Raw genomic sequence first — 13,958 nt, 5'->3', positions numbered from 1 at the left:
CTAAAAAAAAAAATCCGATTATTCGCTATTTCCCCCATCCCATAATGCAATACGTTTTAGGGGGGAGGTGGGGGGAGGTTCTTTACATAAAAACAATACAAGTTATTTACTCTTGGGACTGTATCGTGCTTCAGTGAACTGAATATCCATTGTTTTAATGAATAACCCCCCAAAATGAACTGTATGTTATGGGATTTGTGGAAATAGCGAGTTGGTAACAGCGAGAGAACGCATTCGCAATGTTGGCGCAATGTTGGCCTTGGTTGTGTGTACCGTTAGCCTGACTGGCCAACAATGGAGGGCGCGTTTCCAAGGACACTGAAAGTTGACAAATTGGAGCAAAATAACCTGGTATAACAACTAGAAAAACATTTTTTACTATGACATTTCACTTTTTAATCATGATCGTTAAAACTATGTACAAGGTGTGCAACCATTAAAAACAATATATTATTACCTTAATCCTGATAACATGTCGGCTGAATCACAACATCAAAATACTATATCATGGAAGTTCAGTCAAGTCAGTGTATATAGTATGCAAATAAATAAATAAACTTGAATCTTCCATTAAATATTACGAGAGACAAGAAGGGAAGCAAACCAACGCGAAAGAATGCTCCCTCACAAACTCCCCGCAAGAGCGACATGCAGTTCGCGTTCGTCTCGTGACGGCGCTCCACTCCCTCCCGGAAAAAATGCGCCTCAGCCCATCTCAACCAGGGAAGAATACAATAATTCATTTCGTTGACACAAAATATCTACTGAAAAAAAATAATCCTGAAAGTTAAAACTTCTTTCTGCCAGTTTTCTCCATCAGATGTTGATAAACACGACTTTCATAATCCAATGCTATTTTTTTACACATACGTTTACTGATTTGGAAAACCCTCTTTTTCTTTTTTGAAAAGCCCCAGACACGTTTCTGTCTCGCAACAGCGGTTGGTTTGTCTTAAAATGTTGTTCTTTACAGTCTGAAAGCTACACAATCAGGAATCAACAAAAGCCGGCTCTGGTTTTTCATTGTATAATCCAATGACCAAGAATGTCAACTAACATGAAAGAATGTTAATTACCGGAATTAACCATAAGAGGTCATGCTTTTGAAAAAATAATCGAAAAAATCGGCGGTGCCATCAACGCCTTTGTTTCAAAAGTCTAAGATTCAACACAAGTTCCGCTGAACTATGAACATGGCGACCTTTTACTGACACCTATTTACACTCTATGAAAAAAAGCACTCCAGTAAGTAAGAATATAACAGGGCTTTAGTTGCAGCTTTCAGTTATTCCAGGATGAAGATACTATGCAGGAGTGTTGAAACGTTGAATAAACTTTGTAAGTTGTAGTCATTAATATTAAAACAGAATAGCATCAAACCATCTCTGTTTTTGGGCTCTCAAAATCGGGCGCTAGGTTCTCATGCAAATAAGGTTGATTATGAACTTGTTGGTACTGCCATAGAAGGCCTTGACAAGTCCTCAAGAAGACCCTCTCTTCTTAATCGAGCTCGCTCGTTCTTGAACCAAGTGTTGACATGACGTGCCAGCACTTGTTCTCTACTTTTTCGTTCCTCCAAATTGTTCAAGATTTCCGCGTATCTCGTCAAATCTTTGAGATCAGGTTTGGGAGTCTCTTCGTACCATTTCCTTAGCAAAGGAAGCTCCACTGACGTGTTGAAGACAATTTTCTTCCCGCGTGGAGTAATAAGAAGTTTTCTTCCCGGAGACACTGAGCCGTCTTCTTCCTGTTCTTTGCTCAGCTGAGAGTGTTCATACCACGCGGCAAATAGCTTAATCTTCTCGGACGATAAACGGCAAGGGTATTGATCTCTAGATATCTGCGACAGCATGCCCTACCCAATACATTAAAAAAACGTTAACATCAGTACCAAACACTTTTCTTGAGCTTAAAATAATAATTACAATAATTTCTTTGTTCATCCACGTTACACCTAAGAGCTCGTTCAACATGTGTCCGTGCATTCTGGATCGAATTCGAATATGGCAGTGTTGGGTTTTTTAGGAAAGGGGATAACCGGAGTACCCTTAGAAAAACTTCTCGGTGCAGAGTAGAGAACCAACAAACTCAACCCACATAGGACGCCGCGATCGGGAATCGAACCCAGGCCACATTGGTGGGAGGCGAGTGCTTCAAAGATAAATCTGTAATATAACTTGAAGTTGTTTGTTGTAAAAACTCTTATTATTAATACTACATTTGCAAATGCAAACAACGAAGCCCTATTAGGGTTTATCAGGATACGGGATTATTTATTTATTTATTTATTTATTATTATTTTTTTTTTTGAAAGAGACCTTATCCAAATCCCACAGTTTCCCTTGCTTCCTTAATTCCGTTCATCCAAAAAGTACGAAATGAGTTCGAAATCATCCGAAAAACGTATTACAAATCACAGTTCAACAACTTATCATCGTGTATTTGAATTCCGGTTCCGTAATCCTGGTTTAGTTCCCTGCAAACTGTTTAAATCTGCCGTGGCGAAGACAAAAAGACTTGTTCCTTGGAAACGGTTTAAATCTGCCGCGGCGAAGACAACATTTGTACTCCATTACTCAAAAATCTAAAATCCCGTAATTGCGTGTTTCATAGTCCAGTCCAAAGTTTAAATTTTACAATTCCACAATCTTGGTTTCAGTATTCCAAACGTTCCACAATAACTTGAAATGTCTTTAAGAAAAAAGCTTAAATCCAGTAGTCCATTCCGGGTTGAAATCACCAATACTCTCTCTGTCATCAATTCAAAACTCAACAAAAGCTACAAGTAGTAAACAGCTCTTAGAAACTACAAAAGATGTTCATGATTCTACACTCGAGCTGAACAAAAAACTATCAAAAACGAAACCAAAAAGCCCTCGCGATCGCTTCCCGAGAGAACAGACACACAGACGAAACTGTACTATGCCTGCCTCATAAGGCCCTGAAAAAAAATACCGCACGTAGTACTTGACCGCAGCCCTTGGCCGAGAAGCGATCAGGATACGGGACATTTAGGTGAAACAATTGTAGTAATACGGATTTTTGGCTGGTTGGTCCGGACCGACCGAAACGCGCCGTTCCATTTACAAAAATTATCGTTTACGAGACAGTGCGGCCCAGTGGTTAGGGCTCTTGCCTTGAGACCCGGTTATCCCGGGTTCAAGACACGTTCTGACCACTGGCTGAATTTGATCCTGGTAGTCCCTGGTTCAACTTCTCAGCTGCACTTGTAAGTAACCAAATAGCTTGCCCCCGCCCAGTTGGGATTCTTAACAGTTGTTGCTGAATGTTCTGTTCTGTCGAGATTGTGTTCATTGGCTCTGAAAAGCCCCTATGAGGAATGGTCAATTAAGTATGTATATGTTTCCAATCCCACTTCACTGTGATACAACCGAAATTTCGGTCGAAACGTAAATGGAACGCTTCGGTCCGGTTGGAAATTGAATCTTTAATGCAAATTGTCGTTCCATTTTTCCTTGGTTAGTTCCACTGGTCTCCGTACTGATGGTCAGGCATAATGGCAAGCACCTACTGTGTCAATCATCGAGGGCCGAAAGATTCCAAACTAAGTGTTTGCTTTGATCGCAATAAGGGAAGTCTGTCACGGTGGCCGAGTGGCCCAACGCGCTCTCAGAATATCGCAATACTAGGAGAAGCGTGGGTGTTCTAATCGCGGCAAGAAAGTTTGGAAATACGGAAGGGTATAGAAATAGATTTATCCGATCAGAGCTTACTTCATTATCCGTGGGGTATGCACAATTGTCATTACCAACAACTGGTTTCAAGACGTGGTATGCCTTGGGCATTCCACGTAATAATTTGTTAGCGACTGTTATCGAAAGTTTACAGCCCGATCTTATGACAAATAAATAAAATCATTGTGTTTTAAAACTTTGTTGGAGCAAGCGGCGACTCGGTGGTTTAGTGGTTAGGAGCAGTGACACGTGAGCTAATCATGGTAGGTTCCCAAGTCCCGAGTCCGGATATCTCGGTTATCTTTTGAAAGAATTCCTTTCCAACTGTCAGTGCCATGAAATAATGATAAGCGTATATTCAAAGACGATTGATACTATCAGATTATCGTAATACCAGTATCGAGAATGAGTTGTGGTGGGAGGCGAGTGCTTTCAACCCAAGCCAACCTGGGGCCAGTTTCTTGAAAGTCCCGAAACTTTACAGGTCATTTTCGGGTGTCACAATTCCCTCGGTATCTCAAGAACGGAGAGGATTTAAGTCGTCAAACTTCATATTCATTCATTTCTGTTACCTTGAAAACATGTTAAAAGATCGACTTTCCTGAACAAGCAGTTGACAGGTTCACAAATGGATTTTCGGGCCCGAAAAGTTTTCGGGACTTTCGAGAAACGGGCCCCTGGGCCGAGAAAAGTCTGGACTATATTTGTTATTCATACGAGAGTCTTCTTAGAATGATTATTACAGTTTCAATAACATTCGGAATGTGTTACCTCGTCTTTAATTTTTTTATACACAGTTCAGCTATCAAACACCGGCACTGATGATTGTTTAATGTCACGAAACACCTCCTTCGTTCGATGTCACTGGCCATCTGACCTGCCTTGTGTTTTTCGCATTTAAGTCTAAGCACCCATTTCAAATAGCGTTGATAAACAATGTTCAAGTCTAAGCACCCATTTTAAAACGGTTAGCTTTCAATAACTGCGTGGCTATGTCGTTCAAGGTTTGGGTTAGAGCCTGTAAAAATCATTCTAAGACTCCCGTATGAAATTTCGGTCGGTGTAGCGACTCCCCTAAGAATAGCCACTGCCATTTTAATTCGCTCTGACGAAGGGCTAACGCTCGAAATGTAAGCTTTTAGAATCTATATACGGTGGTCAATTTACATTATCAACTCCGTTGATAAAACCAAATTTTTGCATTTAAAAAACCACCTACCTTCCACCACATGTACATTCCACCTTCCGAATTATTTGCGCATATGATAGCATTTTAGAGTGCTATTCTTGACGGAACAGCTCCGTTGACTGAGGTCAGTACGATAGAGAGTTCGTACGAAACGAATCAAGGCTGATGCCTAGCGGTCGCCCGGGGCGAGTTGCCCGAACGGGCTCCTAACTTATCACAAGGTGATTCATCCTCAATTTCAATAAATTAATTCTGGGCTCTTCGAAAAAATACTCTGGCTACTAACTTTTAATGTCGGAAGCCCGAAGGGCTCCGGAAAAATGTTCTGAGGCAGCAGCCTTGCGAATCGTGTTTGAACACGAAGCGAAGTTAACTATCACTGCGCTGCGCATGAGATGGGACGAGGACAAAACACTGAAGACACGGAGAAGAGAAAAGGCATTCTGGCCACTCATCACCCTTCCCTCTCAGTTATTGGTTTTGCTTTCACCTTCTGTCGTGGACATCCAAAATTTGGCTTTCAAGCACCTCCACAAAAAGTCCACGATTGCCGCATGGGCAAAGTTAGGAGAGTATAATGGTATTTCAGGCCCCGATTGTTCCTTACTCTTAGCTTTGTTCCACTTTTAATACAGTATCCATTAAAAACTTTGTTACCTGCGAAAATGGACAGAGCATGCGTTCAAGATGCGTCTGACTGTAGTGTTCTAGCAGCTTCTTGATAGCAGTCTTCACTTTCTGGTCATCCCAGTCTTTGCTAAGAAAATAAAAATAATCCATCCAAACATGAGCTGAATATTGATTGATGAACATAAATAGGACATTCCTTTGAAACGATACATCCAGAGAAAAAGCTTGTTCTCTTATTGCACATTTAAAATCCTCGCGCAATAATTGATTTACAATCTGTAAAGCGGCCTTCACACAACAAACTAAGTTCAACTTGTATACAAAAATCTGGTTTTATCAACGGAGTTGATAATGTAAATTGGCCACCGTACAGAGATTGTAAAAGCTGACGTTTCGAGCGTTAGCCCTTGGTCAAAGCGAATTAACTTGGCAAACTAGTGTTGGCAAATTCAAGTTGGCGTGTGTGAAAGACACAACAACTGGTGTCACGGGGTCGCGGAGTACGTCTGAAAGTGGGGGGCTAGGTCTTGGTATATGTACGAGTAGTGTAAATTACTAAGTCTTTGATCAAGCCAAAAACAACACTGTCAGAAAAATTGGGCGGGGGGCTGCGTCAAACATGTTGGCAAACTGATGGCGACGAATAGAGCTTGTCTTTATTCTCGCCAACTTTTCCACCAACTTTTTTTCTCTTTCACACACGCCAACTTGAGTTTACCAAAACGGGTTGCCAACTTTACTTCGTCGTGTGAAGGCCGCTTAATTAAGTGTGCCAGCAAACAAGTAGTGCAACAGGGGTTTCACGGTAAAATGTTGAAGTTGGCGCCTTGTTTCAAGTACAGTAACCCACTGTATCAACAAAGGGCCTTAGGGATGCCTGGAGGCATGTCATTTTTAACAGTTTGCTCCCAAACAGCACCTTTCAAAAGTCAAATTGATGATCAAGTTTAGAGGACTTCATGTTGACGTCATTGTCAAAGTGAGTTTTAATCTCAGGTTTGAAAAAATACCCCGTTATCTTTAGTTCACTGTAGCAGACCACTCTAGGTGAAGTAGCCAACGCCTTTTATTGCCTGTCACTACATTACGTATTGACACCACTGTGCAGTAATCTGTGGTCGCATGTATATCCATGTAGAACCCAATGTAGTTGAAATTTTTGTTTCCCAAATAAGTACCGGTATCCTGAATTTACATTACAGAACAACCCTTCTATTCTTCAAACTTTCTTTAAATGTTCTTGTCTGTTTTAGAAACCTCAGTAAATCACATATTAACATTTATCATATTGTATTAAGCTGTTAGATTTCATACAATTATTATTTTAGTGTTGCGAAGTTTTCAATATCTCTCTTTTTAATAGACAAATCGCCTATCTCAATGTTGTGCCCAATTCAAATCTCTCTGGGTTAAAGTGTGTCAGATTGTATTTGCATTGTTACGATATAATGTAGCATTCACATTCAAATGTAGCAACCATTTACATGTAAATGATGGAATTACCTGGAACAAAACGTTTTATTGGATCGGGTACAACATTGAGTCAGCCAATTTGGTCTTTTAACTATGCAAAAAGTTGCATTGTATTTTGAAGTCAATTATCCAAGTAAGACACAATGTTCACAAGCATTGGGCGAGGCATTGTATATAACTATTAAAACCTTCAACTCATAAAAATAAATAAATAAATAAATAAATAAATACTTTATAATTAAGTATTGATCAACCCCATGAGGGCTTTTCAGCGTCAATGAAATATTAGCCTGCTCGCAGGTGAAAGATTTGTTGTCGCCACGAATCATGGATATTGGAAGTGTGTGGGATAGGTCTGAGCTAGGGATAGGTGTTCTGTCACCCGGCCCAGACCTATCCCACGCACTTACAATATGGCATGTGATAAGTGTTCCATGGTGACAACAACATCTACACATACTGCCTGTGAGAAGGCTAATGAAACATATGAATGATGCATCAGAACATCACAACTTTTAAGAATCCCAACAGGAAACATGACTACCAGGATAAACTTCAGGTAGTGGTCAGAATGGGTCTCTGAATCTCAAGAGGAGAACCCTTGCCAGTCTGACACAGTGCCCCAAAGCATATTCATTTATCATTTGAAAGGGATGTACATTTGTAACAAACATGCAACTCGCCAGCTCCTGCCAGAGCAGTGAGCAGCACCAACTGCTTTGTAAATTGCTCACTCATATGTATATACATGTACAAAGATAAATTTTTTGGACAGTCAACTTACTCATAACAGAGGTGGACATGAATAGTGATTGCAGCATCTTTTACAAACAGAATATCCCCAAACGCTTCATGTATGGTCACCTCTAAATCTCCGCCTTTTGTGAAATCTGCAAGTGGGTGAGGCTTCCAGTGATCACGCACTTGAATGAACACTGCAAATCATTTTGAACATTGAGAAGTTTGAGTCAGAGTACAGCACATGAAACTATAGCTCCTTTGAAGATCTTAAGCAGGGAGTTGGGAAAAGGGCAAACAAAGAATTACTAAGACTGCTTGCCAAGTGACAAGAGTTTTGGGTTGGCAGACTATCAATATTTCAAAAAACTATAGAATCTTTGCATGTACATGTAAGTAAATAAGCTTTCTTTTACCTCTAATTTAAGAATAGCTATGCAGCTAATTTCATCAAGAAAAATTAACACCAATACAAAAATATAAATCAATAAATCAATAAAAATATTTACAATGACATTACTAAATTTATTACTATTACCGTATTTACCCATGTATAAGTCGACCTTTTATGGCCTCAAAAGAAGCTCCAAAAATCGCCCTCGACTTATACACGGGTCAAAGATTTTGAGCCAAGTTCGAGCTAAGTAATTTATTCAAAATTAGCATAATAATGTTGTCTTGGGCATAATGAACGCAGTGGACAAAAGCCGACAAAATACTTCCAAATGAATGTAAGCAATTCCAGTTGAAATGAAAAAGGATTTGTCCAAATCTAAATGTTGAAGATACTCACAAGAACAAATATGAAATAGACACTGGAAATTTTCGTTTTCCAAAGGCGGAAAGCTCTAAAAGGCATTTCTGTTTCTTCAAATAAACGCGATCGTTCAACGGCTTAGTAACCTGGCGCAATACCTCGTGTTTGCGTGCAAGCATTGTCACTCGTGTTGCGTGAAAATGCTGGTTGGTAATGATTCTTTTTTATTCTTTTACAAACCTGGCTGATTTAAATGCTTTTGCAAACTTCGTATTGTTTGGTTTTTGAGTTTTGTTTTGTTTGTCATGTGAGAAATTATAAGTCAAGGAACAATAATTTTAAACCTTGCACATTTTCGCATCGTTCGCAAGTTATTTTAAAAGATTGACTCCTGCTTCTGTGATGTTGTGCTTATCCTCTAAAGCCCTTTATCGTTGAACAACGAAACAGCTAGGTTAGTTTGAGGTTTACATGTTCGATTTTCTGAGAACTTTTTCAAAACTCAAGGACAAAATGCCTGCATATACAACAACTGCTGAACCACAAAACTATTAAGCGCTTGAGGCCCTGATTTTTTTGTGTATCCACATTTCCAGAAATCGAAGAATACAAGATTAGTGTCCCAGTAACAGTTAACAAAGAAATTAACAAATTGCTTTTTTTGCCATCAAAAATTGGGGGTCGACTTATACACGGGATCAACTTATACACGGGTAAATACGGTATATCTCATATGCCAGTAAACTAGAAGGATCGTTATGTAAGAATCATACATCTAAATTCAAGGAAATTATCAATAATTCATAAGGAATCTGAGAGTGAATTCCACATTTTAGCAGGCTGCTAGATACATGTATGAAAAGGAGTAAAGGCCATAAGTTGTAGTTCTTGGTTTCAGAACAGATACATGTAGCATAAGATTAGCTTACAACTAAGTAGGCTGTAAGTGGTAGAGCACATCCTTAACATATTTCTTACCATGTATGTAGCTCAAATACATTTAGTTACCGGTATTAAGATAAAGACTTCTATGAAGTATTATTAAGAAATTTTGTTGAGTGTGTCTAGCTTATCAGTGTTACAAGCACTGCAAAAAAATGCCGTATAGCAGAGCAGTAATAAATAAAAGTGAGGTCATATGACTGTTTTGTATAGTTTAACTAGGCTAAGAGTGTCTCTTGTGATTAATTTGTGAAATCTTATTATAATGTTAAATTGACTATTTACTTTCTTGCTCAGTCAACATATACAGCCTCCTTTTAAAAACTAATTGGCAAAAGGATTTGACAAAATTAATGGGGTTAAAGACACAGTTTTGCAATTTCCTAGGGGTTCTTTCAATCTAAAGATATGGGGCAGAATTGTAGTGTAAAATTTCCCTTGATCATTTGCCAGCTCATATTCTGACTTGCTAAATCACACTGCTGGCAACACATTATAGCACAACAACTTTGCTACTAGAATTGCGACCAATTTATTGTAACGTGTTGCAAAATTGAACCAAGATTTCTTTTTAATTTCGAGCCCTGAAAATACCTAAGGAAGATTGCTAAAGAAGGAGAGGGGTGATATAGCTTAAATTTCACCAGTGTATTTGCTCAAAAGTGCCATGTGTTTCAGATGAATTGAAACTGGTTGCTATGTTTCACTTATTTGAGCAACAGGACAATGAGGAAATATCAGACCTTCCAAACACAAAAGACCATTACATTAGGAGACATGTAGAGAAAAAATAATTGAATCGGTTATTTTCCTTAATCAGGAATTTCAATCTAAATTAGACAGCATTAGGAAAAAAAACAGGAAAATCGTGAGATTCACCTCTTAAAAATGAAGATCTACACATTAGTGAACACATTACGCTCATCAACCATGTTCTCTCAAAACTGACTTTGAAATCGCCTACACAGTAGAATGCAAAGCAGTATAAAGTACATTAAGAGGTGATAATCAAATCTCTGATTCACATTCTTTGATTTTACATAATCCTAACACACTGAAAGATTAAAAAATTATTTATCTACAATGGTGCCCTTTTCAAAAGACCTTGGTAGGGAATTAAAAGAAGTAAGATATAGGGGTTAATTGTTAAGAGAGAGGTAAAAATATCTGAAAATCATCAGTCTCACTGCAAAACGGGTCAGACATTGTATGTAGAAGCTGACACACGTTTATAATTACAGTCGAACGTCCGGTTGCGACCACCTCTCATAAGCAACCGCTTTTCCAAAATACCAAAAGTTTCCAAGTAAAATCACTATATTTGGAACCTCTTGAAAGCGACCACCACTCGTAAGTGACCAGTGTCAACCACTTTTAGAGCAAATAGTTTGAAATTCTCATTTGTTGTTATCCTGCCGTAAACAACCACTGGACAGGCCTAGGTAATAGAGCAGAAATTGGACAGTAAGGCATGGTAACATCATCACATTCCTGTGAAGCTTACAAGAGAGGGAAAGTACAGGATTTATTCTGGAAATTGACTATTTCCATCGGGAATAAAACATTCAAAATTCTAAAGGAAAAAATCTACAAACACTGTATTCTATCAGCCTTAAAGAAATGACCTTAAATTCTGATGATTACAGAATGTTGTAACTGATTCCTAATGATTGTTCCACACCACATATCCAGATGGTATCTGAGATGGTAAAGAAAGTAAGCAAGCACCTGTATTTTCTGCGCCAGCTAAAGCGATCACATGCTAAGTCAGAAGAAGTTTTGCCATTCTACTTTAAAACTTGTATAAGGCCTGTTACTGAATACAAATGCCCTGTTTATCATCATAGCCTCCCGCAATACCTTTCAATTGATATTAAGGAATGCCAAAGACAAGCATTGCACATTATTTATCCAGATTGCTCGTACATGATGAGGCGCTTTCCATGACTGGGTTAGTCCCCTTATAAGAGCGCCGCCAGCTCTTACGTGATAAGCTTTGTAATCCTTCGCACAAGCTGTATATATACACGAAGCTTACTTCCTTCTAAGAACGAGTGTGAGGTCAATTTAAGGAATAAGCGTGCTTTTACCACAAGGCACACCCATACCATAGTTTTATCCATCACTATGTCAATAAGACAAGGATGTAAATATTCCCTTTTCATTTTTGTTACCTCATGACTTTTAGATTTTAAGCTTTCATTTTATTGTAAATCGTAGATAGTTCAGCCTATGGCTGCCACGTTTTTGATCAATAACCTATCTATCTCTATCTATCTATCTTGTTCTCTCAAGAACAGTGAACCGTTTGACAGAATTACGCTATGGAAATTGGCAATCATTCCCTATTCAACCCAAGTCATATCCACAATTTTTAATTTCTTTAATTTCAGCCAAGGTATCGATATCTTGTTTTCTTGTTGTCTCCATAAAAAAAAATTATTCGCCTGGTAATAAATATTTTTGATTACATATATGTTATTCACTGGCCGGGAGGTCTGTATAGGAAAAAAATCTGTGCCCAAGGTCTCAAGTATGACCAAAGGCTGCAGGCCGAGGACCGTACTAGCCCTCCAGGCCTGTAATGCCTACTATCAAAACAGAAAATCCCAGATTTAATCTTAAGACCTATGGTGGCCGGTCCTTTACGATGGCCGCTCCTTCTGTTTGGAATACCCTTCCCTTGGAACTCAGATCTTGTTGTTGCCTTTCTTCTTTTAAATCCAAGTTGAAGACTTTGCTTTTTAAAGCTTCTTATGATGCAGTTTTATAACCTTTAATCTACTTTTTAATGTTAGTTTATCCCTGGTTTTAACGTCTTTTTTTTTTGGTAAAGCGCTTTTGGCCTATTGGGAATTGGCGCTCTGTAAATATTGTATTATTATCATTATTATTATTATTATTATTATTATCATTATTATTATTATTATTATTATTATTATTATTATTATTATTATTATTATTATTATTATTATTATTATTTTAGAAATATCAGGCAATACCCCAATGATCAGTTGATTCTATTCACAGTATTTATTAATTTGTAAAGCAATAGTGTTTTTAAAAACGTTTAAATGGCTTCAAAAAACATACATGTATTTTTGGTCCTAACGCCACCCCATCACACAAGCTCACGCAACCTGGGCAAATCCTAGCCAAGGCTTGACATTTTGGGTGGTCGCTCATGGGTGGTTCGACTGTATTTTTTTGCTATCATATGAACACAAACATTCTCCGAAGTATTAAAACTTTACGCCGGAAGTATGAAAGCTGATAAATAATAATTACTGTACGCTGTTCAAGTGGCATTCTTCTTTCCTCTTTTTTTTCTTGTCTTTATTCCCTCACTTCTTGGTGGTCATGCTTTATCAAACTATTCCGGTGGGATTTAAAGAAATGGTCTGTATTAATTAGTTATGGACGAACGATTTTAACGTCAATGAAAGCAGATATCGATCGATACGAGGCTGGATTCTTCGCGTAGCTTCCGGTGTCACGTCGAAACAGTTGATTTTCAGAATGAAAAACAACATGATCGAAATATTTCCGTCTCAACATCCTTCTGTCAAAAAACACCCGGTAAATTAATTATTACTTTATGAAAAAAATCTTACAAAGAGCGACCGCGCTCAATTAAAATGTTCGCTTGAAACAATTTTTTCATTCCGCCATGTAAACACTTGACAAAGAATCGGAGTAAGTTACCTTTAGCGTTGTCAGCCTTCATAATGACTTTACCGTCAATCTCCTGTTTCTGAAACATTTCGCTCAGAACATTGGCAGCAAGACTGGATAGCCGAGTGCTTGGTTGTAGTCCAATGCCATCATCTCCCCGAGCCATAGTTTGCACCTCGACGCCTTCCTCCGTAAAACTCGGGTAATGAACGAAGCAGTTGAAATGAACGGAGCCTTCCTCAGCATCCATACTTCTTTCTTTTCGCTCAGAAACAAATTTAATCGCCAAGAAAGAGTCTTCACAATTTCCTATCTGCGAACATGACAATACCATTGATAAACATTCAATATGGCGGTACCCTATTGAAATTTGATAAGTGATAATTTCAATCCGCCAATAGTTTATCAGGAATATGAAGATCGCGACCAATAAGGTTTGAAGATAAATATTAACAGCTGCCAGATAATTATTTATCGATATTACTAAAGCCCCCTCTAAAGCAAAAACAACAAAAGAAAACATCAAAGAGTGCATATGGGACTAAATTAATATCAGATTTTACCTTTTTTAGGCGAATTATAACTAACCCTTGAATAAAAAAATTCAACAATTTCGTAAAAAAAGTAAAACCCTGCAACAACAACCGTAAATGGAACAGAGGAGCGCACAAGAAACTTGATTTCTTTTTCCACAGGCATATTGCTACATTGCACTTCACAAGGTCATGTTATCCCAGAGGACGGAGGTACGTGCCTCGTACAAAAACATTTTTATGTCTCCTACGTTTTCTAAGACGAAAATCGATGAATTCTCCCCTGTTCTCAGGTTCATTATTGACCGTGTTTTATCATCATTCTC

At 38.3% G+C, this 13,958-nt stretch overlaps 1 protein-coding gene across 1 annotated transcript; it reads right to left on the bottom strand.

Moving 5' to 3' along the window:
* Nucleotides 1-371: 371 nt before the first annotated feature.
* Nucleotides 372-13,456, bottom strand: LOC137989960 (uncharacterized). Its single transcript, XM_068835532.1, has 4 exons — nucleotides 13,130-13,456; nucleotides 7,772-7,922; nucleotides 5,542-5,641; nucleotides 372-1,855 (listed from the first exon to the last, which is right to left on the bottom strand). The coding sequence occupies exons 1-4, from the start codon at nucleotides 13,431-13,433 to the stop codon at nucleotides 1,439-1,441; spliced, it is 972 nt and encodes a 323-aa protein (XP_068691633.1). The 5' UTR covers nucleotides 13,434-13,456; the 3' UTR covers nucleotides 372-1,438.
* Between the last annotated feature and the right edge of the window lie 502 nt (nucleotides 13,457-13,958).

The sequence above is a fragment of the Montipora foliosa genome, unplaced genomic scaffold, assembly GCF_036669935.1.
Source record: "Montipora foliosa isolate CH-2021 unplaced genomic scaffold, ASM3666993v2 scaffold_481, whole genome shotgun sequence".
Classification (NCBI taxonomy): Eukaryota; Metazoa; Cnidaria; class Anthozoa; order Scleractinia; family Acroporidae; genus Montipora; species Montipora foliosa.
Note: the sequence above shows the minus strand (reverse complement) of the source record. Positions and strands in the feature narration are given on the sequence as shown.

Coding starts and splice junctions, on each gene's coding strand:
- LOC137989960 (XM_068835532.1), bottom strand. CDS start 13,433: ATGGTATTGTCATGTTCGCAGATAGGAAATTGTGAAGACTCTTTCTTG. Junction 5,642..7,771: donor CATGTCCACCTCTGTTATGA/GTAAGTTGACTG, acceptor TTATTTTCTTAG/CAAAGACTGGGATGACCAGA. Junction 1,856..5,541: donor TGCTCTGTCCATTTTCGCAG/GTAACAAAGTTT, acceptor TGTATTGGGTAG/GGCATGCTGTCGCAGATATC.